Source organism: Crocodylus siamensis, chromosome 14 (assembly GCF_052110815.1).
Source record: "Crocodylus siamensis isolate JL-2025a chromosome 14, ASM5211081v1, whole genome shotgun sequence".
In the NCBI taxonomy this organism is placed as follows: Eukaryota; Metazoa; Chordata; order Crocodylia; family Crocodylidae; genus Crocodylus; species Crocodylus siamensis.
Window position 1 is genome coordinate 2,776,276 of NC_143408.1, and position 26,270 is coordinate 2,802,545.

At 67.6% G+C, this 26,270-nt stretch overlaps 1 protein-coding gene across 7 annotated transcripts; it reads left to right on the plus strand.

Annotated features, from left to right (window-relative positions):
• The first annotated feature begins 516 nt into the window (after positions 1 to 516).
• On the plus strand, positions 517 to 26,248 carry ABCA7 (ATP binding cassette subfamily A member 7). 7 transcript variants are annotated; one of them, XM_090027141.1, is made up of 50 exons: positions 517 to 597; positions 5,166 to 5,252; positions 5,640 to 5,733; positions 5,952 to 6,093; positions 6,574 to 6,701; positions 6,937 to 7,058; positions 7,207 to 7,401; positions 7,625 to 7,714; positions 7,928 to 8,156; positions 8,527 to 8,666; positions 8,841 to 8,957; positions 9,154 to 9,318; positions 9,394 to 9,602; positions 9,674 to 9,850; positions 9,972 to 10,194; positions 10,354 to 10,575; positions 10,984 to 11,188; positions 11,510 to 11,626; positions 12,032 to 12,203; positions 12,626 to 12,757; positions 12,897 to 13,174; positions 13,701 to 13,927; positions 14,193 to 14,265; positions 14,664 to 14,866; positions 15,392 to 15,440; positions 15,771 to 15,875; positions 16,520 to 16,674; positions 16,924 to 17,048; positions 17,137 to 17,235; positions 17,721 to 17,916; positions 18,121 to 18,215; positions 18,574 to 18,606; positions 19,041 to 19,146; positions 19,591 to 19,665; positions 19,862 to 20,031; positions 20,157 to 20,334; positions 20,556 to 20,671; positions 20,824 to 20,968; positions 21,136 to 21,259; positions 21,368 to 21,497; positions 21,825 to 21,945; positions 22,195 to 22,257; positions 22,509 to 22,615; positions 22,752 to 22,893; positions 22,975 to 23,109; positions 23,359 to 23,462; positions 23,825 to 23,917; positions 24,263 to 24,506; positions 25,072 to 25,209; positions 25,849 to 26,248. In XM_090027141.1, exons 2-50 carry the CDS (start codon positions 5,187 to 5,189, stop codon positions 25,993 to 25,995), a joined length of 6,921 nt encoding a protein of 2,306 aa, XP_089883267.1. In that variant the 5' UTR covers positions 517 to 597; positions 5,166 to 5,186; the 3' UTR covers positions 25,996 to 26,248. The 7 variants fall into 7 exon arrangements, 6 of the variants coding, with proteins under 6 accessions (XP_089883267.1, XP_089883269.1, XP_089883265.1 ...); XM_090027143.1 differs by having other exon boundaries at positions 9,154 to 9,288; XR_016439133.1 differs by having other exon boundaries at positions 7,207 to 7,714; positions 9,750 to 9,850; positions 25,072 to 25,602; positions 25,849 to 25,987.
• The last annotated feature ends 22 nt before the right edge of the window (positions 26,249 to 26,270 follow it).

Sequence of the window (26,270 nt, forward strand, 5' to 3'; positions counted from 1 at the left end):
GTTTTCTCTGATTTAAAAAAAAAAAAAATCAATCCCAACTTTTCAGTTAAAAAAAAGAGTAACCCCAAATTCACATTTTTCTGTAATTAAAATGAAACGCCGCTAATCCATAGCCGAAACACCGCCATAGCTATATCTGTGTATTAGCGGTGTTTCAGCAAACACATCGGTGTATCTATAGCGGTGTTTCACTTTAATCACGGAAAAATGTGGATTTGGGGCTTTAAACCCAAAATTGGGGATCCCGGCCAGGTCGTGACACCCATGCGGCGGGCGATGGTGCAAAGACGGCCCTGGGATGGGGCCGGGACCCCTCGCAGGGGGTTGCCCTTGGCGCCCATGCCCTGCCAGTCTGCAGGGGGTGATCCATGCTTTGCCCACGCAGGGGGCCTGGCTCCAGCTCCCCTTTTCCTGCGGGCCCTTTAAGAAGCACCCTGTGACGTCTGCTGGCCGGCTGTAGCCCCGCCCCCGGCAGCACGAGGCTACTTTGTAACAACGCGCCTGTGACGTAAGCTTGGGGCGGGGCTTGCGGAATGATCAGATCACCCGGCCGGCAGGGTTGCGGGGGCTGCTCTTAAAGGGGCCGCGTCGGAGCAGGTAAAGGGGTGGGGAGCAGGGGAGATGCGGGGGCACAGACAAGCGGTGCCCTCCGAGGTGCCCGGGCAGGGAGGTGGCGGCGGCTGCAGCGGCCGGAGGGCAGAGCATCCTGCCAGCTCGCGGGGGGTGGGGGGCAGCTGGGCAGGGCTCTTGCCTCTGCACCTTGGCTGCCCACCAGCCCTGCCCGGGGGGGCAGAGCTGGGCATCCCCCCACGGCAGAGATGCGGCCTTGGCATCCCTGGGCTGGAGCCAGGCCAAGCCATCCCTGGGGCCTGGGTTCTGCAGTTCAGCTCCTGGGATGCCCCTGGGGGCATTGGGAGAAGGGGGCATCAGCACCCTTGGCGCCCATCAGCCTCAAGCCAGAGGAGGAGGGTGATCGTGCTGGTCCGGGTGGCAAAGAGGGCTCCAAGGGGAGTGGGAGGAAGGCCTTGGGGGGTCCTTGCTGCACAGGGGGCTGAGCCCCACCATTCCCAGCCACCTGCTCCCTTGCGTGGGCATGGGCACAAGCCCCCTTCCGCGACCTCTACCCGAAGCCCCTCGCTGCCCTGGGCTTCACGGGGCGCGAGCGAGTGTAGAGCAGGCGGCTGGTCCGGTGGTGTAAGCAGCCCTTGCGGAGAGCTGCGGGTTGATTGCAAGCCGGCAGGAGGGGGGGCTGCGGAAGGAAGGCAGCCTAGCTGAACACAGCAGCTCTTGTGTTTTGCTGCGTCCTGCGTTGGGTTCCAGTGCTCGCACGATTTGGGGCTGCTCGTTATTTCTTGCTAAGCCTCCCTGGCGGCTGCGAGCGGGCCACAGCCGGCTTTCCAGCGGAGCGGCCTGGGTGCAGGGGATGCCCTGGGGTGGAGTCACAAAAGACATTGATAAACTGAGAGTCCAGCAGAGAATGACACTAATGAACCAAGGTTTAGGCAACGGGCCTGGGGGGACGGGGCTGGAGGAGCAGGGCGGTTTAGTCCAGGGAAGAGAAGACTGCGGGGGTGGGAGCTGATACCCCTTCCCACACCTGAAGGGTTGTTACAAAGCGGACGGCGACAGGCTGTTAAGGGACGGGGCAAGGAGCCATGCTTTAAATTGCAGCAAGGGATAAGTTTGAAAGCCCATTGCTTGCAAACACAAACCTCACGTGCCAAAATAAACACGTTGACAAATTTGAATGCTCATTAAGTTAATGAGGATGAAATGATGTGGCATGTCCAAGCAACCCTGGGGGCGGTTCAGCACTGGAACAGGGACACGTGGGGTCTCCATCCTAGGAGGCTTCTCACAGCAGGTTGGGCAGGGTTGCCCTGCTTTGAGCAGGGTGTCCGAGACTGCAACCTCCCATCAGCCCAACTTGGCTATGACCGCACATGCTCCTCGCCCTGGATCTTCCCGCCTGCTTTTGGCAGGCTGCTTAGGAGCGAGGAGAGCACTGACATCCGTGCTCGGGGCCAACGACATAGATCAAACATCTAAGGGCCGCTTGGCTGGGAAATAACCCTTATTATAGCTGGGCCTCTTTTCAAGCCCAGCTGCTGGGATCTGGGCTTCTGGTGACTCCCAGTTTGCATCTTTTCCTGTAAATAATTGATGGCTCAGTGGTCAGCGAGTAGCTCAAAACCGCGACCCAGGCAAACCCCAGAAGCGAAGAGCAGGGAGAGGTAATGAAAAGAAGCTTCTGGGGTATTCCTGGAACAGAGAGGATGAAGCCACGGGTCCGGTTGCGAACGGCACGGGATATTTGGCTTCTATCTTACTCCGTGCTGCAGAGGCCAAAAGAGTCCACGAGCTCCCTGGTACCTAGCACAGGGGAGGTGTGCGTGGGGGGGGTGCACCCATGTGTGTGCATGCATGCGTGTGAGCCCCTTGAACTGTGGCTAACTTGTGTCCTGTGCTGCTGCTTGCTTCCCATCTGTGCTCTGACCCCCGGGTTCGGGGACAGGTGCCCGGTCTCCCGGGTCCTTTGCTCTGCTCTGTCACCGCCTCCCTGGGCCCAGGTCCCGGGCCCTTCTGGGGCCTCTGAAACGGGATCTCAAAGCTCGCTTTGTGCTGGGCTGTGCCATGTGATTAGAGAGATTTCCTAGCGCCATAATCCTGCCCTGCCGAGGTACCTGCTTATCCCCTTGGCAGCGAGCCACCGACTAAGCCTGGGAAGCAGGGCAGTGCCGTTGTTGAGCACGGGGTACCGTACCTGGCCGGCAGCCTCCCAGTCTGGGAACTGGGGGCTGCTGAGCCGCGAAGGGCCGGGCACCGAGCTCACCTGGGAAGCCAGCGGCTACTTGACGGGCGAGGGTGCCCACACGCCAGCTTTGCATGTGACGCCGAGGGCAAAGGTGTCGACATCTTTCCACAAAGGGAGGCGAGGGGGAGAGGTGAGTTTGCTGCTTGGGGTGACACAATGGTGGTGGTGAAACCGGGCAGAGCCGGCGTGAACGCAACCAGCTGTTTGGCGGGGACCCAGGAGTCCTCGTAGCTCTTCAGAGAGGAGCTGGGCTCGCGCTGCGTGCTTATGCGCCTCTGGTTTCTGCCAGGGGCTTTAGGCTCCGGTCCTCTTCAAACCCCACCTGCAAACCCACAGGAAACACTCCTCCCCGCCCCGTGCAACTGTAACAAGCTGCTGTCTTTGGGTTCCCAACTCCAATTATTTCATAAAACCATCAAAAAAAGAGGGTTGGAAGGGAGGTCGCATCAATCCAACCCCCTGCTCCAAGCGGGACCAGCCGCAGCTACATCATCCCAGCTAAGGCTTTGTCTAGCCGGGTCTTAAACACCCCCAAGGATGGGGACCCCACCACCTCTCTGGGTGTACCAGTGCTTCACCACCCTCCGAGTAAGAGAGTTTTTCCTAATATCCAACCTCAACTTCCTTTGCTGCAACTTGAGCCCATTTGTTGCGATGTGCTGGCTTCCACCCCAGAGGTGGCTGCATTTCAGTGGCGGGTCAAACAGTCAGCACTGGCAAAAGGACCCTGGCTTGCTTTGCGAGCTTATCGGCGCAACTAGGCCCTGCAGAAGGCAGATCTTTTAGGAAGCTGGATGTTATCTAGGGAGAATAAGGTATCACTGTGGGCTTGATTCACAGCCCGTCGAGGTCTGCGAGAGCCTTTCTATTGATTTCCCTCAGCCGGGGCTGTGCAATAGATTTTTTTTGCCCCCCTCCCTATAATAAGCTCTTTTCTGTAATGTCTCCAGCGCCGTCTTGTCCTTCCCTGAGCCTTTGCCTGTAGAGCGGGGAGGGGAGGATCAGCCGGACTTGCTCCGAGAATGAACTTTTCCGCCGACTCGGCCGTCCGCGATGATGCTGCGCCGCAAGCAGCTCCGCCAGCCGCCCGCGTTCGGGTGCCTGGAAGCTCTGAGCCCGATCTGTGCTCGCCTCTCACCAGGCCGCGGTTCTTATCCCAGCCAGGGGCTCCTAGGGGCTGAGCAGTGGTGAGGGCCCGTCGCTAAGATGCAGCCACCTCTGGGGTGGAAGCCAGCGCATCACAACAAACGGTGCTTGGCGCCAGGGTCTCGGTGTCTGCCTCGGGGGCTGGCAGGGGAGGCGCTGGGGCTTCCCCACGGTCACCCCTGGCGGGGTTAGGGAGCCGGTCTGGGCAGCCCAGCCAGCCCAGGCGGGGTAGGGAGCGGTCTCTAAAAGCAGAGCTCTCGGGTGAGCTGAGCTGAGCTGGCAAGGTCTCGGCGGGCCAGTCTCGGCCGGTACCTGGCTGAGGCCTTCGGTGCAGGGGGCGAGGAAAGGCGGCTTTGCGGCTAGCACCCGCTTGTGCCCCAGACTCCCCGAGCAACTTCAGCCCAGTTGGTTCATTGCCTCCAGCCTCAGTTTCCCCACCCGCCAGGCTCCCCCTCACTCCACAAGTGGACCTCCCCTCCCCCAGGTCAGGCCAGGGTAGAGACCCCCTTGCCCTTGGCTGGCAGAGATGTCCCTGGCTCGGGGTCCCGCTCTGTGCCGCCCTCCTGGCCTGTTCCCAGCGGGCTGCAGAGAGCTCAGCCGGCTGGGGCTCCCGGCGCTGAACCGAGGCGCTGTCCCGTCGGAGCGGAAGAGCCAGCTCTGTTCTCCCTTGGCCGGGGGCTCCCCGGGGTCAGGGTGAGACGCGGGCTGGGGGCTGCTTGCCAGCTGGATGCTCATGCCCGGGGCATCTGGCGCGGCCCCGGGGTGGCAGGGCAGGGACAAAGCCGCTCTGTGCGCTGGGTGCTGGCAGGGCTCCCGTGCTGGGGGTCACGTTACCAGCCCGGGAGCAGGTCGGCTCCCCCGGGCCCTTTTGCTCCCCTCCGCGTTCCTCGGCATCACCCTGCCGTTTCCACGGCAGCCCCCACCCTCTCATTAAAGATGCCCGGCTCCGTGTCCTCGTTTAGCCCGCGTGGGAGTGGCAGGCAGGGGCCACGTGAGGCCAGCTCGTGGCATGGGAGGGTGGGGGGATCGCAATGCGGCCAGGGGGTCTCCCCACCCACCGTCAGCTGCTAGCGACCCCCAGACTGGGGCAGTGTCCCCCAGTGCTCCTGCTCTTGCCCCGCTCCCCTGTTGAGTCAGGCGGGGACCGGCGCGGTTGCCTGGCACCTTCATGCCCGCCTTTTCCTGACCGGCTCCTTGCCCCCAGCGCTGCCCGGCGGCCCCGGCCATGGGCCTCGGGACGCAGCTGGGCCTGCTGCTCTGGAAGAACTTCACCTACCGGCGCAGGCAGACGGTGAGTCCCCTGGGCAGGCGGCTGCAGCCCTTGGTACCCGGGCCGGGGGAATGGCCCTTCACCCACCCCCAGCTGCCAAGCAGCATCACCCGCCAGGCTCCTGGACCTCCCACCCTGAGCAGCCCAGTGACCCTGGGAGAGCAGGGAGGCCACACCGGTGCCCTTGGGAAAGCCTGGGCAGAGAGGAGCCCTGTGCCACCTACTAGGCATCTACACTGCCTTGGAGACCACCAAAGCAATGGTGTCCGTGCCCCCCCCCAGTGGGCACAGCGGTGGCGCGCAGCAGTGCCCTGGGCTGGGGCGGAGTTGCACTGAGATGCCCAGGGCCGGGGGCATGGGCTAGCAGGGCCCCAGCTGGTACCACGCGGCCAGGGCATCTCTCCCCAGGTCCAGCTGGCCATCGAGCTCCTGTGGCCGCTCTTCCTGTTCTTCATCCTCATCTCCGTGCGCCGGTCGCACCCGCCTTTCGAGCAGCATGAATGTGAGTGCCCCCGGCCCCGGTTCGGCCGCCGAGCTCGGCTGGAGTCCAGGGCGGAGGGTCCCAGCGGGTCCCTCGGGGGTGAGATCCGCCCCGTGCCGCGGGGCCAGCTGCGCTGTTGTGGGTGCTAATGTCTGGGCTGGAGCTGGGAAGGGGGGGGGAGAGAGACACGGCTCCCACCCGCCCTCCTGCCCCTGCGCTGCATCCCCCCTCTCCGGCAGGTCACTTCCCCAGCAAGGCGCTGCCCTCGGCTGGGACCCTGCCCTGGATTCAGGGCATCATCTGCAATGCCAACAACCCCTGCTTCCAGTACCCGACAGCTGGCGAGATGCCGGGCACGGTGGGGAACTTTAACGAGTCCATGTGAGTGCCCACACCCTGCCTGGCCTGGGAGGGGGGCGGGTACCAGCTGGTGAGCAGGGGCTGCCCCTGTCTCCTTGGGGGTGCCTTGCTATGCCGTGCCCTGGTGGGAGGGGGTGGCAGGATGGGGGCACCCCCTGGGGCTCAGCAGACCCCTCCTCCTTGACGCTTACGGGGGGGCGGGTATTTGCAAGGCCGCACCCCTGGATGCCGTGGCTCCCAGGCTCCTGCTTGCTCTGAGCCTGTGCCACCCATGCAATGCTCCTGGAGGAGTCGGCTGGGGTGCAGGGGCTCCCTGGGCTGCGTTGGGCATGGGGGAGTCCAGTGCGAGTGGGGGGTCTCCACCCCAAGCCAGCCAGGGCGTCCCAGCCTCTCTGCGGTGGTGCAGGGTTCATGGGGAGAGTTGGAGCCTAGGTGTGGAGCCCCTGGATCCGGGGGTCTGCAGAGGGACCCAGCCCGTTTCCTCCCCGTCTCTCCACCCAGCATCTTCCGCCTCTTCGCCGATGCCCGGCGGGTGCTGCTCCACGCCGGCAGCCGGCAGGCCCTCAGCGCCCTGGCCCGGCTCCTGCCCGCCCTGCGCCGGCTCCGAGGGGACGGGGCGCGCTGGACAGGTGAGGCTGTGGCCGCCCCGGGCATCCGTGCCCGCGGTGCTGAACCGGGCTGGGGGCAGAGCCCAATGCAGCAGGCGCCCGGCTCGTCCCTGGCCAGGGCCAAAGCTTGCCTACAGCTTTGCGCCGGCCAGCCAGATCCCAGGAGGGGCTCGGGCCTAGCTGAGGACAGCCCAGGAGAGACCTTGGCTGCCGCTCCCTTCCCAGCCCCCGCCTGACCCTGCCCCTGCACCCCCAGCCCTGCCGGTCCGGGACTACCTGAAAGCAAACGAGACCTTCTCCGAGTTCCTCCGTGTCAACGCCTCTGCGCCCCCCGGCCTGGCCGCCCAGCTGCTGGGGGCCCGGCTCAGCCCGCGTATTGTGAGTGCGGCCCTTGAGCGGCGCGCCCGGGCCCTGACCCTCCATGAGGATGCTGTTGCTGGGGGGTTCAGCCCTGCACCGCCGCCCGCAGGCCGAGGCTGGCCGGGGGCTGCATCGGCCGCAGCTAACGGTGTCCTCCCCTCCCCAGCTGTCCCTGGCCGCCTCCGGCTTGTCGCTGCGGGATGTCGTCTGCAACGCCTCGGTGCTGGCACGGGCGCTGGCGGGGCCGGGGGCCGGTGCCCGGGACACCCTGCAGCCCTGGCTCTGCTCCCTGCCGGCCCCCAGGCTCCAGGCCCTGGAGCGCAGCTTCCTCTCGCAGGTGGACGTGGGCCGAGGCCTCGCGGTAGGTGGGCGCGGGGCGGGGGCGTCTGCAGGCTGCCGGGAAGGGGCTGCCTCGGTGCCCGGGGGAGCGGGACCGAGCCCCTGGCCCTGCACGGCCAGCCTCGGCGGAGAGCAGAGCACCCGCCGCCGCCGCCGCCCCCGGGGACCCTCGCCAGCTGGGGCAGAGGAGGAGGCTGCGACAGGGGCCGAGGTCCCCGTCGCCCACGGGCGCTTCTCCCCCGCAGGAGCGGCTGGGCGCCGGGGCGGGCGACGCGGCCGGCGCCGTGGAAGCCCTGGCGGCTGTCCTGCGTGGGGCCGAGGCCCTGGCCGAGGAGGTAACGCGGCGCCAGCTCCGGAGGGCGGAGGGGAGCAGGGGGTGGGGGTGGGGAGCTCTGGGAGGGGTCCCCCTGCCCTTGGGGGTCTCAGGGTGCCGCAAGAAGAGGGCCCCTGTCCTGCCCCCCCCCTTCTCCCCTCCCGGGCAGCGCAGACCCAGCTGCTGCCCTCTGAGCCGGCCAGGGTCCCCCACCGGTCAGTGCCCCCCCCCCCAGGTCTCGGCCATGCGCAGCTTTGCGGACCTCCGGCGGGAGCTGGGGGCGCTGGGCGGCAGCACGACCCCGCGGGCCGCCTTCGCGGCCCTGTCCCGCCTCGCCTGCGGCCACGCCAACAGCACCGGGCTCCGCGTCCCCTCCCTCAACTGGTACGAGGACAGCGACGTGCGCGCCTTCCTCGGCCGCAACAGCTCCGAGCCCCGGGCCGTCGCCTTGGACAGCGGCACCAGTGAGTTGGGGGGGGAGGGCTCCCCTCCCCTCCAGGCCTGGGTGGGGGGATGCAGCGGTCGGAGCCCAGGCGGGGTCACGGACCCCGCTCCAGCAGCTGCAGGAGACAGTGCCCCCCCCCCCGCGGGTAACCTGGCTTAGGCTCAGGTTGGGGGCTGGGGGAGCAGGTTGTGTCCAGTGGTGGAAGAGGCCTTGAATTTGGGGGGATTAGGGGGCTGGGGTGCAGAGGAGGAAAGAGCTGGAGCTGGGGGGTTAGCATGGCTTGGGCAGGGGAGCGCTGGTCGGGGGGGCCGCTGCGTGCAGCTCCGTGACGGGGACGAGGGGTGCCAGCCACCCGGGCACGCCAGGCCAGCATCCCCCCCGCTCCGCAGACCCCTACTGCGAGGAGCTGATCCGCAGCCTGGAGTCGAGCCCGCTGTCGCGCATCCTTTGGCGCAGCATCAAGCCCCTCTTCGTCGGCAAGATCCTCTACACGCCGCCCGGCCCCGGCGCCCGCAGGATCATGGCCGAGGTGGGGGGGCCCGGGGGCAGCAGAGCCCAGCTCTAAGCACCGCCAGCCTCCGGGATCGGGGCCTCCGGGGACCTCCCGCTCTGCCCTGCGGGGCCCGGGGGGAAGCCTCCGAGCGGCGGGTGGGGGGCTTGGGCGGGCACGGCCCCACCGAGCCCTTCGTCCCTCCTGGCCCAGGTGAACCGGACCTTCGAGGAGCTGGCCGTGCTGCGGGAGGTGGGAGCCGCCTGGCAGGAGCTGGGGCCCCGGCTTTACGCCTTCCTCAACAGCAGCCTGGAGATCCAAGCCCTGCAGGTCCGTCCTCGCCCCGCAGCCCCGCTTCGGCGCGGTGCCCCCCGCACCGGGTACCCGGGATGGGGCTCGCGAACTGCGGGAGGTGGGAGCGCCGGGGGTGCAGGGGCATCCATGGGGAGGGTCTGGAGGTGGAGACCCAGGGAAGGCGTGCGCGGGCAGGGCCGGGGCCCCCCCCTGAACCGCGGTGTGTCTGCAGGAGCTGCTGGGGGCACCTGCCACCGCCCCCCTCCTGGCCCGGCGCCTGGCGGGCACCTCCTGGAGCCTGTCGAGCGTGCGGGACTACCTGGCGGGGCCGCGGGGCTGGCGGGACACCTACGCGGAGCTCGACCAGGTCCTGGGCGCCCTCGGCCGGTTCATCGAGGTGCGCCCCCCCGCCCCTGCCCCCGCGGGGTCCTCCTCGCGCCCCCGGCTGAGGCGCTGCCCCTCTTGCCCGCAGTGCGTCTCCCTGGACAAGATCGAGGCGGCGGGCTCCGAGGAGGAGCTGGTGTCGCGGGCGCTGGAGCTGCTGGAGGCGCGCCGGTTCTGGGCCGGCGTGGTCTTCCTGCCGCCCGCTGGCGATGCCGCGGGGGACCCGGGCCCCCACGTCCGCTACAAGATCCGCATGGACATCGACGGCGTCACGCGCACCAACAAGATCAAGGACCGGTGCGTGCTGCCCCCTGCGCGGGGAGGGGGGGCGGTCGGGCAGCCCCCCATTCGTGCTCCCCGCTCCCCAGGTTCTGGGACCCCGGCCCGGCCGCCGACCCCTTCAGCGACCTGCGCTACGTGTGGGGGGGCTTCGTGTACGTGCAGGACCTGGTGGAGCGAGCCGTCACGCGGGTGCTGACCGGCCCGGCCCGGCGCACGGGGCTGTACGTGCAGCAGATGCCCTACCCCTGCTACGTGGACGATGTGTGAGTAGCCGCAGGCTTCCCCGCGGGAGCCAGTGGATGCCCCCGTGTTTAATCCCGCTGCAGGGGGGGCAGAGTTGGGGCCCGAGCATCGGCTGCAGGGTGGGCCCGCGTCTCACCCCAGGTTCCTGCGGGTGCTGAACCGGTCGCTGCCCCTGTTCATGGTGCTGGCCTGGATCTACTCGGTGGCCATGATGGTCAAGGGCGTCGTGCACGAGAAGGAGGCGCGCCTGAAGGAGACCATGCGGATCATGGGGCTCAGCCGCGGCACCCTCTGGCTCAGCTGGTTCCTCAGCAGCTTGCTCCCCTTCCTGCTCAGCTCCGGCCTCCTCGTCCTCATCCTCAAGGTGCCCCGCAGGGTGGGGGGTCCAGGCGTTGCTTGTGGGGAGCTCTGCACGGGGCTGGGAGGGGCTCAGGCCGGGGTGAGCTGGGGGCTGGCACTGCCGGGCGTGGGCGCAGGAGGGCTGGCGCAGGCTCTGACCTGCCCCGCCGCCTGCCGCCCGCAGCTGGGGGACATCCTGCCCTACAGCGACCCCGCCGTGGTCTTCCTCTTCCTGGCGGCCTTCGCGGTGGCCACCATCGCCCAGTGCTTCCTCCTCAGCACCTTCTTCTCCCGCGCCAACCTGGCCTCGGCGTGCGGCGGCATCATCTACTTCTCGTGCTACCTGCCCTACGTGCTGTGCGTGGCCTGGCGCGACCGCGTCACCTTCCCGCTCCGCGTCCTCGTGGTAAGGGGGCTCTGGCGTGACCTCCCTCCATCCTCCCGAGCCCCAGCGTTAATGGGACCCCCGCCGAGGACCCCCCGCTGCCTGCACACGGCCCTGCTGGCCCCAGCGCTAGCAACCCTGAGGCCCGGGGGGGTGGTTCTGTGCCAGCGCTGAGCCCAGAGCCCCGAGTGCCCTGAACTGGGGTCCTGGCACTGGGCGATGGATGCCAGGGAGATGCTGGGATGGCACAGCTGTCTCAGGTGTCCCAGGCGGGTGGTCTGCGGTAGAGGGGTGGAGTGGGGGGCACCTCTGCCTGGTGCTGGGCTGTGTCTTGTAGCTGCATCCTTAGGGTCTCTGAGATGGGCAGGTGCCGGCGGCTGAGTCTGGGGTGTGCCCGGCTGCTGTTCCACCTCCCGTTCCCCCCGTCAGAGCCTCCTGTCCCCGGTGGCCTTCGGGTTCGGCTGCGAGTACTTCTCCCTCTACGAGGAGCAGGGCGTGGGCATCCAGTGGTACAACCTCAATGCCAGCCCCGTGCAGGGTGACCCGTACAACTTTGCCACCTCCGTGGTGCTGCTGCTCGCGGACGCGTGTCTGTATGGCCTGGCCACCTGGTACATCGAGGCCGTCTTCCCAGGTCCGTGTGTCAGGGCTGGGAAGGGATCTGCAGGCTCGGGGGCTCCCAAGCTCTGTAATAAATCCCTTTCCTTGGTTTCCGGCATACGTGGCTCGTGGATGAAAGGGTGGTGGTTGTCAGTAGGGTTCAGAGTTAACAGGGCACCGTGGAACGAGTGGGAGCAGCTCCCGTCTTCCAGAGCACACCACTCCTTGCCCTCGGCGCCCTTGAGCACGGTGCCCAATGCACAAAGGGAGCAGGGGGGCGAGAGCCGGCGCCCAGCCCCCTCCCCTTATTCCCTCACCTGCCCATTTTACTGACCCCATCTCCGCTCTCCCCCAGGCCAGTACGGGATTCCCAAGCCCTGGAACTTCCCCTTCCTGCGGAGCTACTGGTTTGGCGAGTCTTCCCTGGAGGGGCAGGTGCCCTACCCCACCGGTGCCCCCAGCTCTGCCAAAGGTACCGTTCCCCACCCCCCTCTGCCCCAAGAGGCTCTGTCCTGGCCCCTGCACTGGCAGCATCCCTTAGTGGCTGGAGCGCTGGGGCTGCGGGCGGGAGAGCTGTGCTCCAGCCCCCCCGGGGAGGGCAGTGGGGTCTTGGGGTCAGGGGCAGCTGCAGTGTCACGATGCCGAGCAGGCCAGCAAGGAGGGGTCTAGGGTAGCCCCCCTGTACAGCCTCCAGAGACGAGCCCCAGCCTGAGCCCAAGGTGGCAACCCCAGCACCAGTCAAGGGGGCACTGCGCTGCGGGCTGAAGGGCTGGAGCCACCTGGGTGCCTGGGACCCCCTCGATCAAGGAGGGTCTGGGGGGGGTTGGCGTCCTGCCCTGCCCTGCCCCGTGCCCGCTGATCCTGCCCCTCCTTGCAGTGCTGGTGGAGGAGCCGCCCGCGGGGCTGGCGCCCGGGGTCTCCATCTGCAACCTGGTGAAGATTTACCGCGGCAGCAGCCGAGCGGCCGTCAACGGGCTGAGCCTCGACTTCTTCGAAGGCCAGATCACCTCCTTCCTGGGCCACAACGGAGCGGGCAAGACCACCACCATGTGAGCTGGGCAGGGGCCTGGGGAGGGGGCGGGACTGGGCCCGGCCCCTGCCACTGCATATGTGCAGCCAGCTCTGCAACTGAGCCGCCCTGCGCCCATGGGCACTGTGGTTTGTTCATGCCAAAACCTACTGGCAAGTGCCTGGTTTCGTGCCTCAGTTTGCCCACCTGTGATATGGGCACAAGAAGCTGAAGCTGGCTCTGGGGAGTGCTCTGAGCTCTGCATGGAGTGGCTGGGGTTTGGGAGGGTCTCATGAAGTGCTAGGAGCTGCACAGCCAGAATCAGATGAGGAAGGTCCCCTAATGGGGCTGGCCCTATCTTGCCATGATCTGGTCCCTGTTGGCCTGGCACTTTGTGGATTTGGGTGCGGGGAGCTGACTCTTCCCTTGCTTATCCCCCTGCACCCTCCTCTCCCCTCCCAGGTCCATCCTGACCGGCCTCCTGCCCCCCAGCGCGGGCACGGCCTACATCCTGGGCCAGGACGTGCGCTCGGAGATGGACGCCATCCGGAGTACCATGGGCGTGTGCCCGCAGCACAACGTCCTGTTTGACATGTAGGTGTGCGGAGACGGGAAGGCAGGGCAGTGCAAGGGTCACAGTCCCTAAATTGGGGGGCTTTTGGGGCTCGTGGGGCCCCTTCCCAGCCCTGGGAGGAGCGTGGACGTCAGTGCCCGCTGTCCCCCGTCTCCGCAGCCTGACGGTGGAGGAGCACGTCTGGTTCTACGGGCGCCTGAAGGGGCTGTCGGGGCGGCAGGTGGCGGCCGAGACGGAGCAGCTCCTCCGGGACGTGGGGCTGCCCCACAAGCGGCGCGAGCCGACCCGCTGCCTCTCGGGCGGCATGCAGCGGAAGCTCTCCGTGGCCATCGCCTTCGTGGGCGGCTCCAGGGTGGTCGTGCTGGACGAGCCCACGGCCGGCGTCGACCCCTACTCCCGGCGCGGCATCTGGGACCTGCTGCTCAAGTACCGCCAAGGTCTGAGCTGGCCGCGCGCGTGGTGGGGCGGGGGCTTTCCCCCTCCGTGCCCAGGGAAACTGGGGCAGGGCCCGGAGAAAGGCCAGAGGGAAGCGGAGCAGGTGTGAGACGCCGTAATGGGGGTGGTCCCGATCCTGATCCGTGCCCCGGGGGTTCATGCTCGCTAAAGGCAAGGGGCTTGGCGCTGGGCCCCGGGGGCAGGATGGCGCGGCTCCCAGATTGCTGTTTGCTTGCTGGGGGGGCACAAGATGTCACGGCCGCAATGGCAGGAGGGGCTTGCAGCCACGCGGGGCGTCTCGTGCCTCCGATCTGTCCTGCGGGCTGCAGTCAGCCTGCGCTTGCTTCTGGGCCCCCGTGGGAGTCGGGGCCCCCGTGGGAGTCACCTCTGCCCTGCCCCAGCCCTGCAGGTGGCACGGACGGAGCCATGGGGGTCCCTGCGTGCCCGGGTCCAGCAGCCCCCAGCTGCTGAGTGGGGCCAGAGGCTGCCCACCCCCGCAAATGCTCATGCCCCCGCTGCCCCCCCCAGGACGCACCATCGTCCTCTCCACCCACTACATGGACGAGGCAGAGCTGCTGGGCGACCGCATCGCCATCATCGCGCAGGGCCAGCTCTGCTGCTGCGGCTCCCCGCTCTTCCTCAAGACCCACCTGGGCACTGGCTACCACCTCACCCTGGTCAAGCGGGAGCCCGGGGCCCGGGAGCAGCCGGCCCCCCAGGCCAGCTCCGGCGGCATCGCCGTCGCTGGCAAGAAGGTAATGCTGGAGCCGAGCCAGGCTGACCTCAGGCCTGGCCGGCGACCCCCTCCCCAGGCCCTGACCCCCCACCGTGCCTCCTGTGTGGGCACAGCCCTAGCACCCCTGGCATGCATGGGGGGATCCCTGCAGCTCAGTGCGGGGGGGCGCCTCCGAAGCAGGCACCCCGGGTGGCCAGCACAGGCGACCAGTTCCTCCCCCCGCTTGCCGTTCAGTCCGAGGGTCAGGTCGGGGCTGCGTCCCTTACCCCTTCCCCCCCCCCCAGGGCGACAGCGATTCAGAGCACAGCTGTGACACCGGCCTGTGCAGCGAGCAGTGCAGCGAGTCCAGCACCGTGGGTGAGTGGCATCTTGCGGGGCAGAGACAACGCGGGGGCACTGGGAGAGAAAGAGTTAAATGCCCCCCCCACCCCAGAGCTGGGTCTGGGGGCAGGGGTGTGCTGCTCTGTCGGAGGGCGCCCCCTGGTGGTTGCTCCATGGGGTGCCTCCTCCCTGGCCCAGGGCTTGGGTGGGGGCTTGGTCTGGGGGGTGGGATGCCGGCTCCTGGCCAGCTGCTTATGGGGCCTTTCCCTGGGGTCCTCCCAGGTGCCAGGCCCCCTGGGGAAGGTTGCCCCCACCCCTTCGTCTATCTCAAGTCTTCTGCCCCTGCTGGGATTCCCCCCACAGCCCCACTCGGGCCACCCCTAGACCCCCCTGCCAGCCAGGGCTCACCCCCCCACCTCCTCGTGCATCTCCAGATGTGCCGCAGCTGTCGGCCCTGGTGCAGAAGCTGGTGCCCGGCTCCCGGCTGGTGGAGGACATTGGGCACGAGCTGCTCTACGTCCTGCCGTCCAGCGGCGCCAAAGACGGGTCCTTCGGGGAGCTCTTCCGGGAGCTGGACGCCCGCCTGGGCGAGCTGGGCGTCTCCGGCTACGGGGTCTCGGACACCACCTTGGAGGAGGTACCGTACTGCAGCGCTGGCCCCTGCTCTGCCGCTAAACCTGCAGCTCGGGCCTTGTCTCCGGCTGGGCCGGATGCTCCAGAAGAGCCGGGGCGCTGGGACTGGGGGGCTCCGGCGTGTCGGGGGAACCGCCCGGGGGTGTCTGTGCAGCAGAAGCCGGCGGGGTCCCCGTGCAGGGTCCGAGCTGGGGGGCGAGGGCAGCGGGGCACGAGCTGGGGGAGCAGCTCCGGGCCGGCCCCGTGGGGGAAGGAGGCACCAGCCAGCGGAGCATCAGCTTTGCTGCTGCCTGCACAACGCACCCGGCTCCACGGGGGAGACCCTCACGGAAAGCCCTGGGGCTGGCCTGGCACATCCATGTCAGCGTGACGGACTGCTGTTCTGGGAACGGGCTCGTTTGGGGCACAGGGGGCTGTAGGAGCCCCCCAGCCATGAGGCACTGAGTCTCAGGGTGTGCATGCATGTGCACGTGCATGCACGTGCGTGGTATTTGCACACACATCGCTCTCCATCCCTTCCCCCCCGCAGATCTTTCTGAAGGTGGCCGAGGACACTGGCCCTGACACCAGCAGGTCAGGTAATGCCCTGCTCTCCCTTCCCCCTCCGCGGGAAAGGCTTTGGGCCTGGACTGCAGAGGGGATAAGGGACCTACTTCTGCTGCCTGCTCAGGGAGCTCCTGCTCCAGGCAAGGGGCTTCAGGGGGAGCGTTCCAGCCCTGGCTCCAAGGCACGTGTCCCACGTAGGGGTTGGTTTGCTCCAGGCTGGATCACGAGGCTTCACATCCATCTCCCCGCCCCTCCAGGGCCTCTGGGGTGGCGGGCGGGGGGAGGATGGACAAGGAGGCTGCTCCACCCCTGCCCTGCTGCGTCTCCTGCCCACAGCCTCAGCCTTGTCCTTCTGCGCGCAGGCCCCCCAGGAGCCCCCCGGCGTGTGAGAGCCACCCCTGCCTCGGCCGACACCCTCCGGGCGCTGAGTGAAGACGGGGACCTGGAGGCAGCAGAGGCTGATCTGGGTGAGAGCCTGCGGGGCTGACCTGGCGCCCACCTCCCGGGCTGGGCTGGGGCGCGGGGGGAGCGCCTGAGCCCCTCCCCAGCCCCATGCCCAGCGTGGGGCTTACGGGTACCTGCGGTGCCCTGTGGGCTGGGATTGGGCCAGTGCCCCGTGGATGATCCAGGCAGCCTGGAGCCACGAGGCTTGGCGCCCACTGGGCTCAACTGGTGCCAGCTCCGGGTGGCACTGGTTTTGCAGTGCAGACGCAGCGGGCTCTGCCTCCCAGCCCCCCGGGGCTCAGCCAGCTCTAATCACTTCTCTCCTCTTCCCCTCTCTCTTTGCATTGAGCCAAAGGACCCAGGAAAGGTAGGCGGCCAGGGCACGGGAGGGCCCCAGAGCTGCCTTTGCTCCCCCCTGCTTGGAGCCCAGCCCCACGCGGGCTCCGTCTGGCTCCTGGGGTCTCTTCGGAGCCAGCCTGAGGGCACATGTCTGTCAGGGACCTGCCGGCACCCCTGCTCCCACCCCTGCCCGTGTGCTGAGAGCGTGGCCCCTCTCCCACGCAGCCCCCCGTGCATGGGGCAGCCCTCCCCGAGGGGCTGCCTGGCCCTCGGCTGTGCCAGGTGCCTGAGGTCGGGCGGAAAGGACTGGTCTCTCCCCCCCCTGCAGCGGAGGAGCCCCAGGAGACGGATGCCCTGCGGGGCCCAGAGGATGGAGGCTCCCGCCGGCTCACGGGCTGGGCCCTCACCCGCCAGCAGCTCCGCGCCCTCTTCCTCAAGAGGCTGCTCTATGCCCGCCGCAGCACCCGTGGCCTCTTGGCGCAGGTACCGCCGGCCCCCACCACTTCCCTTGCCCGGAGAGTGGCTGGCGGGAGCACGTGAATGGGGGGCATGCCCGCTTAGGCAGACCCAGCCTTTGGCAGTGCGGGGGGTGGAGAGGATTTTCGGGGTCCTGGAGAAGCGGCTGCCCCCCGGACCCGTGGTGCAGATGTCTCTCCCACTCCCTCTGGATGCAGGGTCTGACCCAGCTCCAGGCCCCCGCCATGCCCACTGTAACCCCCGCCCCGCTCGCAGATCATCCTGCCGGCCGTCTTTGTGTGCATGGCCCTCCTCTTCAGCCTGCTGGTGCCGCCTTTCGGGGAGTACCCCCCGCTGCGCCTCGAGCCCTGGATGTACGAGCAGCAGTTCACCTTCTTCAGGTAGGCTGATCAGGGCAGAGCGGGGCGGCCGGCCCAAGCCAGCCCCTCGGGCGGGCATCATTCCCCACCCCTCTCTCCGTCCGCCCAGCAACGATGCCCCGGGGGACCCTGACTCCGTGCGTCTCCTGGGAGCCCTCCTGGCCGAGCCGGGCTTTGGGACCAAGTGCATGAAGGACGCGTCGGAGCCGTGAGTGCCCCCCTGCAACCTTGGGCGGTGCGTCCGAGCCCCGTGGGGGGAGGCAGCCTCACGTGGGGTCCTGGCACCTAGAGGCATTTGCCCTTGACCCTGCCAGTGCCAGTGGGTGGTTGTGCTGGGCTCCCAGCCGGGGATCTCCCGGGGACAGAGCCGTCCGCCAGAAGGAGCCTTACCCCGCATTACCCGTCCCCCTTCTCATCAAGCCTCAGCCCGAGAGCCGTCCTCCCCGCAGCCCTGGCTGCCTGGGTGATGCTCTCCCATCTCTGCCCCTCCCCATCTCATCATCCCTGGACTGGGGGTACCAGGTCGTTGCCCCTCTTGCAACCCGGTCACCCCCCCACCCCGTAGCAGGGATCTACCAGCCCCTCCCGGCGCTGTGGCTGGGGTCTCCTCCAGCACCCGGCAATCACAGGGACCTGATGGCCGGGGGCTTTCTCTTCTCTTCTCCCCCCGCTTGGCTCGGCCCGCGGGGGCAGGAGGGAGCTGTGCCCGCCAGCACTGCAAGGAGACGGTTTCCGCACCCCCGCGGTGCCCCCAGCCCTGGCGGAGGTTTTCCGAAGCGGGAACTGGACGCCGGATGATCCCTCCCCGCCCTGCAAGTGCAGCTCCCCGCAGTCCCGCAAGATGCTGCCTGAGTGTCCCGAAGCAGCTGGGGGGCTGCCCCCTCCACAGGTAACCCCCTGCCCGGGGGCAGGGATCGGGGCCGGAAGGGGCAGCTGGAGCATGAATGAGAGCGGCTGTGGGCCGCCTGGATCTGGACGCTGGCTTGGGATGGCATGGGACAGACTGGGCAGCACCCCCCCAGCTCAGTACCAGCTGGGGGCTGTGCTCGGCTCTGCCTGGGATGATGCCGTAGCCCCCCCTGCTCCCCATCAGGTGCAGCGAGGCACCGGCGACATCCTCCAGAACCTCACGGGCAGGAACGTCTCCGACTACCTGGTGAAAACCTACCCCAAGATCATCCGCCAGGGGTGAGCGCCGAGGGGCCGCAGCAGAGCCGGGCTGGAAGGGACCCTGCCTCTGCCCCGGGAGCATCTGGTCCAGCCACCCTCCCAGCCAAGCCGCTTGGCAGTTGCCAGGATGGCGATTCCCCGGGCGCTCTGGGCAGCCCGTCCCAACGCTTGGCTGCCCTCCTAGCCGGGCATTTCCAACCTCAGTTTCTTCTGCTGCAGCTTGAGGCCATTGCTCCGGGGGCATCCTGGCCCTGCAGCCCTGCCTGCCCCCTGGGAGAGGGGGGGGTGGTCTGGGACCCCTGGGCCAGCAGACGGACGCACAGACACGCTCGCTCTTTTAACGCCTCCGTAGTGATTCTCCTCTTGTTCCTTCCAGGCTGCGAAACAAGAAGTGGGTCAATGAGCAGAGGTAAGAAGCTGGGAGGGACCTGGTGCCTTGAGACTGGGGACCAGGGCGCCCGGGCTCTTGTCCCCGGCTGCGGGGATGGCGGCTCGGTTTGAAGTTCAAGGGGAATCTGCAGGGGAAGGTAGCAGCACGGCCCATCTCTGGGTTTAGACCCATGCTTCATTAGCACGCCCATCACCTTGGCATCCGGGTGCTCCAGTGGTCCTGTCGTAGTTTCATAGTTTCATAGTTTCTAGGGTCGGAAGGGACCCGAGCAGATCATCTAGTCCGACCCCCTGCCATGGCAGGAAAGAGTACTGGGGTCAAACGACCCCAACAAGATGTTCCTCCAACCTCCTCTTAAAAACCCACTGTCGTGCTGCAGTGCCAAGGGGGATGGGGTACGGGTGCCCGTGGGGCCTGGCTCCACATCCGCGACCCTTCCTGTGCCCCCCCAGGTATGGTGGCATCTCGCTGGGGGCCCGTAGCCCGCAGGGCCTGCCGTCAGCGGAGGAGGTGACCGACGCCGTGCGGGAGATCCGGGCGGCGCTGAATGTCACCGAGGTACCGCCGGGCGGGCAGGGGGCTGGAGCAGGGCAGGTCTCTTGTGACACTAGGTCTGATCAGGACATGCTGGACACCCACAGTGGGGCGTCAGTGGAAGGACTCAGGCCCTGGACAAACAGTGCAACCTCCACTGGTTTTACACCTCCACGCCCGTTGCACTGGAGCAGGACCGGACATGCACACGCTTGTCCCAGGGTAGCTGCAGGCAGCTGGACCCACATCTCTCCTCCAGGACTTGGAGAGAAGCAGGCATAGCCCGTTTGCCTTTAGCAAGCCGCTATCCTGGGGTGGGGGCAGACAGACAACACCTCCCCTGGGGAAGCTGTAGTCCTCTGGGGGCAAGTCTGGTGGGCAGGGAGCTGTTCTGTCTGTCTGCTCCTCTTTACACCTGCGTAAGGATGTCTGACTGGCCCACTCCCAATTGCTCTTTGCCCCCCACAGGGCAGCCCCCTGGACAGGCTGCTGGGAAACCTGAGCAGCTTCATTGCCGGGCTGGACACGCACGATAATGTCAAGGTCAGTGCTGGCGCCGCGCCGGCGCTCCCAGGCTGGTTCCCAGGTCTGTGAGGGCAGCGGGATCTCGCGTGCAGCCGCCGGGGCTGCGGGCAGCCCGGGCTCCCGGGTCGCATTCCCGCTGTGCCGCGGCGGCTGCTGGGCTGGCGTCGCAGGGGGCCGGCGGGAGCGTGCCCAGCCCCGAGCACTGTGCTTGCAGGTGTGGTTCAACAACAAGGGCTGGCACGCCATGGTGTCCTTCCTCAACGTGGTGAGCAATGGGCTGCTGCGCGCCAGCCTGCCCCCGGGCGCCGACCCCACGCGCTACGGCATCACGGCCATCAACCACCCCCTCAACTTCACCAAGGAGCAGCTCTCGGAGGCTGCCCTGTGAGTAGGGGGAGCCAGAAAAGATGGGGTCCCGGGGTCTCTGCCTAGCTGGGGATGGGTGGGCAGGGTCCTGGGGGTCTCTGCCGGCCTGGCCCGCTCATGGTTCTCTCCCCCGCGCCCGGCAGGATGGCAACGTCGGTGGATGTGCTGGTCTCCATCTGCGTGATGTTTGCCATGTCCTTCGTCCCCGCCAGCTTCGTCCTCTTCCTCATCGAGGAGCGAGTCAGCCAGGCCAAGCACCTGCAGTTCGTCAGCGGCATGACGCCCGGCGTCTACTGGCTGGGCAACTTCGCCTGGGACATGGTGCGGGGCTGGGCGGCTGACAAGGAGGCCGAGGAGGGTGGGGGTCCCCAGGGGCCAAGGCATGGGGGGTCTGGGGCAGGAGCAGCATGGAGCACAGCATCCCGGGGGGGTTCTCGGTGGCAGCCCCCGGGGGTCGTGCCGATCGCTGTGGGGGCAGGTGCTGGGGTGTGCGAGCCCCGCGTACCCCGCAGCCCGGGTCCCAGCCCCTGCCTCCTCCGCAGTGCAACTACCTGGTGCCCGCCGCGCTGGTCGTCCTCATCTTCCTCGGCTTCCAGCAGAAGTCCTACGTGTCCGCGGCCAACCTGCCCTCCCTGGTGCTGCTGCTGCTGCTCTACGGGTGAGGGGCCCGGGGGGCGGATGCGGGGCAGCCGGGGCATCAGCACGCCTCTTGCCCTGGGTCTGGTGGGGGCAGGGCCGGGGGTGAAGAAGACGGCCGTGCCCCGGGGGCCCTCGGGCTGGCTTCATCTCCACGTTCTCTGCCTCGCCCAGCTGGTCCATCACGCCGCTGATGTACCCGGCCTCCTTCCTCTTCAGCGTCCCCAGCACGGCCTACGTGGCCCTGACCTGCATCAACCTCTTCATTGGCATCAACGGCAGCATGGCCACCTTCGTGCTGGAGCTCTTCACCGACCAAGTGGGCTCCGGGGCAGGGACGGGGAGGGGGCTTCAGCCCGGCCGGCGGGGCTGACCGAGGGGGAACCCCAGACACCTGTGTGGGAGAAGGGGGGGACGGCGGGGCCGAGCCCTGCTGCCGGCCCCGGGGCTTCCCCTCACCCGCCGCCTCTCGTGTCCCGTGGGCAGAAGCTGAACGACATCAACCGCGTCCTGAAGAAGGTCTTCCTCGTCTTCCCCCACTTCTGCCTGGGCCGCGGCCTCGTCGACATGGTGAAGAACCAGGCTATGGCGGACGCCTTCGAGCGCTTTGGTGAGTTGCCGGAGGGACCGGGCGCCGCCTGGAAGTCCCGGACCCCCTCGCCGGGGCTGCGCTCCGCGCCTGCCCCCTCGGTCAAGCCCCGGCCCCTGTCCTCGTCAGGAGACCAGCGGTTCGTGTCCCCGCTGTGCTGGGACCTGGCCGGGAAGAACATGTTCGCCATGGCCCTGCAGGGCATCGTCTTCTTCCTCTTCACCCTCCTGTTGCAGCACAGCTTCTTCCTCACGCTCAGGTGGGAGCTCGCCCCGCGCGTGGGGCCGGGGGCCTTTGGCTGCGGAGCCCGGCTGCGCGTCTCCGTCCGCCCGCCCGCCCGCCCGGTGTGGCACGGCTGCCTGGCTGATGCTGCTTGGACAGCCGCAGGGGGTCGTAGGAAGCTGCCCCCCTGCCCCGGGAGCCGCCCCCGCCGCGGGGCTCTGGCTGGCACGTCGTTGCCCAGCGTGAGGCTCCGGGGGCAGCCTCCGTCGCAGGCAGCGACCGTCCCAGGGTAGCTGCTCTCTCGGGGTGTCTTTTCCTTGGCCGAATAGTTTGATCGTCTCCCTTTCCCCCTCGTGCCGGGCAGGCCCTTTGCCGTCAAGCTACCCGCTCTGGGCGAGGAGGATGAGGATGTGGCCAGGGAGCGGGAGAAGGTGCTGAGCGGCGCGCGGCAGGGCGACGTCCTGGTGCTGGAGAACCTGACCAAGGTGAGGGTCTCTGCCCCAGCCCCTCTCCCCCGGCTGCAAGCCGCTGTCCCTTGTGCTGTGCATGTGACTCAGGACCCATGCCAGTCTCCTCCTGCTCCAGCTCCGGGGGAAATTTGGGGGTTTCTGTACCCCGGTAAGTCAAGCATTGACATGGAAACCTGGCTTTGGGGCCATGCCCCCGCTCTGTTTCTTATGGGCTGAGCTCCGGGTCCCCGGGGTCTCAGGCTCTCCCTTCCCCCCACCTCCCAGGTGTACGGGAGGAGGAAGATGCCAGCCGTGGACCGCCTGTGCTTGGGGATCCCCCCGGGGGAGGTAAGGCAGCAGCGTGGGGCTCAGGGCTGGGCCCACGGCGCACCTGTAGCACCGTGGGTGATGGAGCGAGCGGTGGAGAGATCAGTCGCACGGGGGCTGGGGTTGGGGTTGGCCAGGATGGGATCCAGGCTGGCTCGACCCATGGAGCCGTGTCCGGCAGGTGTCTGGAGTGGGGCATGGGGCAGTGCCCCTACTGAGGGCCTGGCTCAGGGAACGGCCTGCTTGCAACCCCATGCTTGATTCCCCGCTAGTGCTTCGGTCTCCTGGGGGTCAACGGTGCTGGGAAGACGTCCACCTTCAAAATGCTGACGGGGGACACCGAAGTGACGCTGGGGGACGCCCGGCTGAAGGGGCAGAGGTGGGCGTGGGGGCCTCAAGGGGAGGGCTGTTGGTGGGGGGGGATGAAGGGGGCAGGCTGGCACGGGGGATCCAGGCGTTGGAGCGAGGGGAGGGCCCCGCGCTGCTCTGACGGCCCCGTCGCTGTTGCCCCGCAGCGTGCTGTGTGACTTGCAGGCCGTGCACCGCAGCATGGGCTACTGCCCCCAGTTCGACGCCATCAACGACCTGCTGACGGGCCGGGAGCACCTGGAGTTTTACAGCCGCCTGCGGGGGGTCCCGGAGGACGAGGCCCCCAGGGTAACGGCTCGCCCCACCCCGTCGTGGCCTGCGGGGGCTGGCGGAGCTCCCGCCCTAGCCCCGGTGCCTCTCGCCCCACAGGTGGCCCAGTGGGGCATCTCCAAGCTGGGGCTGGCGCCCTACGCGGACAGACCAGCCGGCGGGTACAGCGGGGGCAACAAGCGCAAGCTGTCCACGGCCATCGCCCTCATCGGCTCCCCGCCCATCATCTTCCTGGTCCGTGGTGCTGGGGTCGAGGGGCTGCTCCAAATCACCCCAGGCATCTTGGGGGAAGTGAGGGGCGATGCGTGTGCAAATAAGCAGATTAATCGTTTGCACTGGCGTTTGCACGTGGTTGCTTGCATAGGGGAACTCCCCCCCGCTTCAACCAGAGCCCGAGGGAGGTTGCAGGGCAGGGTCCGTGATACGTGCCCCGGGCTCCCTCGGCCACGGATGACGCCCGGCTGCTCTGTGGCCCAACTGCAGGATGAGCCGACCACCGGGATGGACCCCGGAGCCCGGAGGTTCCTGTGGAACTGTGTCCTCAGCATGATCAAGGAGGGCAGGTCCGTGGTGCTCACCTCCCACAGGTGAGGAGGACGGCGGGTGTGCGACAGTGCCCAGATGGCAGCCGGGTAGTGTGCGGTGGGGCACGGCCAAGATGACGCACACCCTTGAGCTTTAAAACCTCTTGGGGTCATGCATAAACCAGCTCATCCCCTGAGTGAGCTGCCCTGTTCCCAGCTGGCTTCGTGCCGTGCCGGATGCCGGGCAGTGCCCCCCAGGCCACCGCAAACCACCCCAGCTCTGTGGGAACTGCTGGGGCTCCATCCGAGGGCCCGGTCCAGGTTCTCTGCCAGTGCCTTCTGCCCCTGAAAGGAGCTGGGGGGCTGGAAGTGGGGGCAGGGGGTCCAGCTGAGGGGGGCTCACTTTGTCTCTCCCTGGCGGGCAGCATGGAGGAGTGTGAAGCCCTGTGCACCCGCATGGCCATCATGGTGAACGGCCGGTTCCGGTGCCTGGGGAGCGGGCAGCACCTGAAGAACAGGTGAGTGGGGGATAGGGGTGGGGGGCAGCCCTCCAGAGACCCCCCACAAACCCACCCGCGCCACAGAGGCAACCTGTTGGGAAGGGGCCATCAAGCACAGCCACGAGCTGCTTGGGCAGCACTGTCTGGCGTGCGTGGGATCCAGCTCGGGGCAGTAGGGTTTAGTAGCTACTGCCCCTGGAAGCCAGTTGGCCCCTGGGTTGTGCTCTAGTCCTCCAGTGGCAAAATGCCTCATTCCCGAGGCCCCAGGGGTCCCTCCACCCCCAGGGGCTCCCCCCAGAGCCCTCCTTCCCCATGCACAGAGCAGAGCACCTGGTGCCTGCGAACCCCTACTGTTGGCGGCAGGTTTGGAGATGGCTACACCATCGTGCTGCGGGTGGGGGGCTCCAGCCCGGACCTGCAGCCGCTGGAGCAGTTCATGCAGGAGGCCTTCCCCACCATCGCCCTCCGGGAGCGGCACCGCGGCACGCTGCAGTACCAGCTGCCCACCTGCCGCAACTCGCTGGCCCATGTCTTCAGCACCCTGGCAGCTCAGCGCGGCCGCTACTGCCTCGAGGACTACTCCGTGTCCCAGACCACACTTGACCAGGTGGGACCCCTTCCAGCCCGGGGAGGGTCTCCCAGCCTATGGGGGTTTCATGGGAGGCTCTCGCGGGATAGGGGTCAAACAGGTGCTGACTGAAAGCTCAGGGGTAGCATCCTCTGCTTGCCCCTTGTATGCCACCAAGGATGGCTACTTGCCGTGGAGCCCCACGAATGCCTGCGGGGAGCTCTCCACCCAGCTCTGCCTCCTCCATGCCCTCCCGGGGGGTCCCTGACCCTGTGGACGCCTCGGCCGCATTTGGCCCCATTGCTCTGGGCACTGTACAGCCCCGGGGTGGGTCCGCGCTGCAGTTGGTGTGACCCAGTGGACGTGCTGGGCCAGCGGGCACCGTGGAGAGGCAGCCGCAGGGGCTCATCTCCCAAGGGTGTCCCTAGGAGGCCTGGCAACCTGGCACCATCTGAGGCTCCCGTCTCATTAGGGGTGCCAGCCTGTACTGTGGGCACCCCCATGTTGGGCTGTAGAGCAAGGGACAGCCGCTCCCTGCCCCAGAGGGCTGGAGGGGGTCCCTGGGCTGCCCGTCTGTGCTGACCCCCGTGTCCTCCCCCACCAGGTGTTCCTGCATTTTGCCAAGGACCAAAGTGACGAGGACGCTGCCCCGCAGGGCTCCCCCGTGCCCGGCTCCGTGAGCCCCGGCCCCTGGTCCCGGATCACCCGCTTCCTGCAGGACGAGCGCTACCAGGAGAGCAGGGTCTGAGCAAAGGGGATGGAGCCAGGACAGCCGTGCCCGCCCTTGAGCCCATCGATTAAACCCCCAGAGAGGGGCACAGGGCGGGTGGCTCCTTCCTGAGTCCTCCTAGGGCCAGGGGCAATACTGAACCCCCCCCAACCCCCTAGAGCAGGGGTCCTGCCTGACCCACTGGGCCCTCCAGTGCCCCCCACACTGGGTGCCCAGTGCTTGGCCCAGGGAGCAGGCCCTGCCCTGGGAGGGTGGGGACCTGGTGGGCTTTTTTCTGCCTTAATCAGTAAAGGTCCAGTGGGGCTGGCGCCTGTGTCTGAAACCCCGCTGGCCCGCCCGCAGCCCCGGACCAGGCTGGGGACGTCTCTTGGCCTCAGAGACGTCCTGCAGGCGTCTTTTGCTGCTGTAGGTGCAGGTGGGGGGGATCTCACCCCAATTCGAGCGCTGGGCAGAGCCCGGAGCCCTATCTGCCTTTGAGCCAGCCGCTCACACGCACAAGGACGGGGGGAGAGGGCTAGCCTGGGTCTTTCAGGGTCCTACCCCGCCCCCCATCCCACCCCCACGATGCCCTGGTGTGACCTGGGGTTGGAGCCGGTTATGAACAGGCCACTGCCTGCCCCCTCCCGATCTCAGGGACCCTTTGTCCTGCAGCGGGTGCCCATCTCCATCGCATTTCCAGCCAAAGGACCTCCCCCCCGCGCTCCTCCTTCGGGCTGGGATGGGCCCCGCAGGAGCCGGCAGAGCTGCCCCTGCCCATCGACTGTCTCAGCCTGGCCTGGTACGAGGGCGGTGGTTTAGGTACCAGACTCTCGGAGTAGGCTGAGCAGGGCTGAGCCCTCCCAAGGGCTTTGCCGAGCCCTTGACTTTCCCGTGCCCCGAGCCCCCCAGGCCCAGCCACCCCAGCCCCTCCTAAGGGCTGACCGCACGCTGGAGCCTGGCCATGCTCGCCTGGGGGCACCAGGGCCGGTTCTGCTTGCAGCTCCCTGGTCTCTGGCACTGGTAAAGCAGAGACCGCTTGGACGTGCTAATTTAATTAAAGATGCACATGATAACTCAGAGCCTGTCTGGGAAGG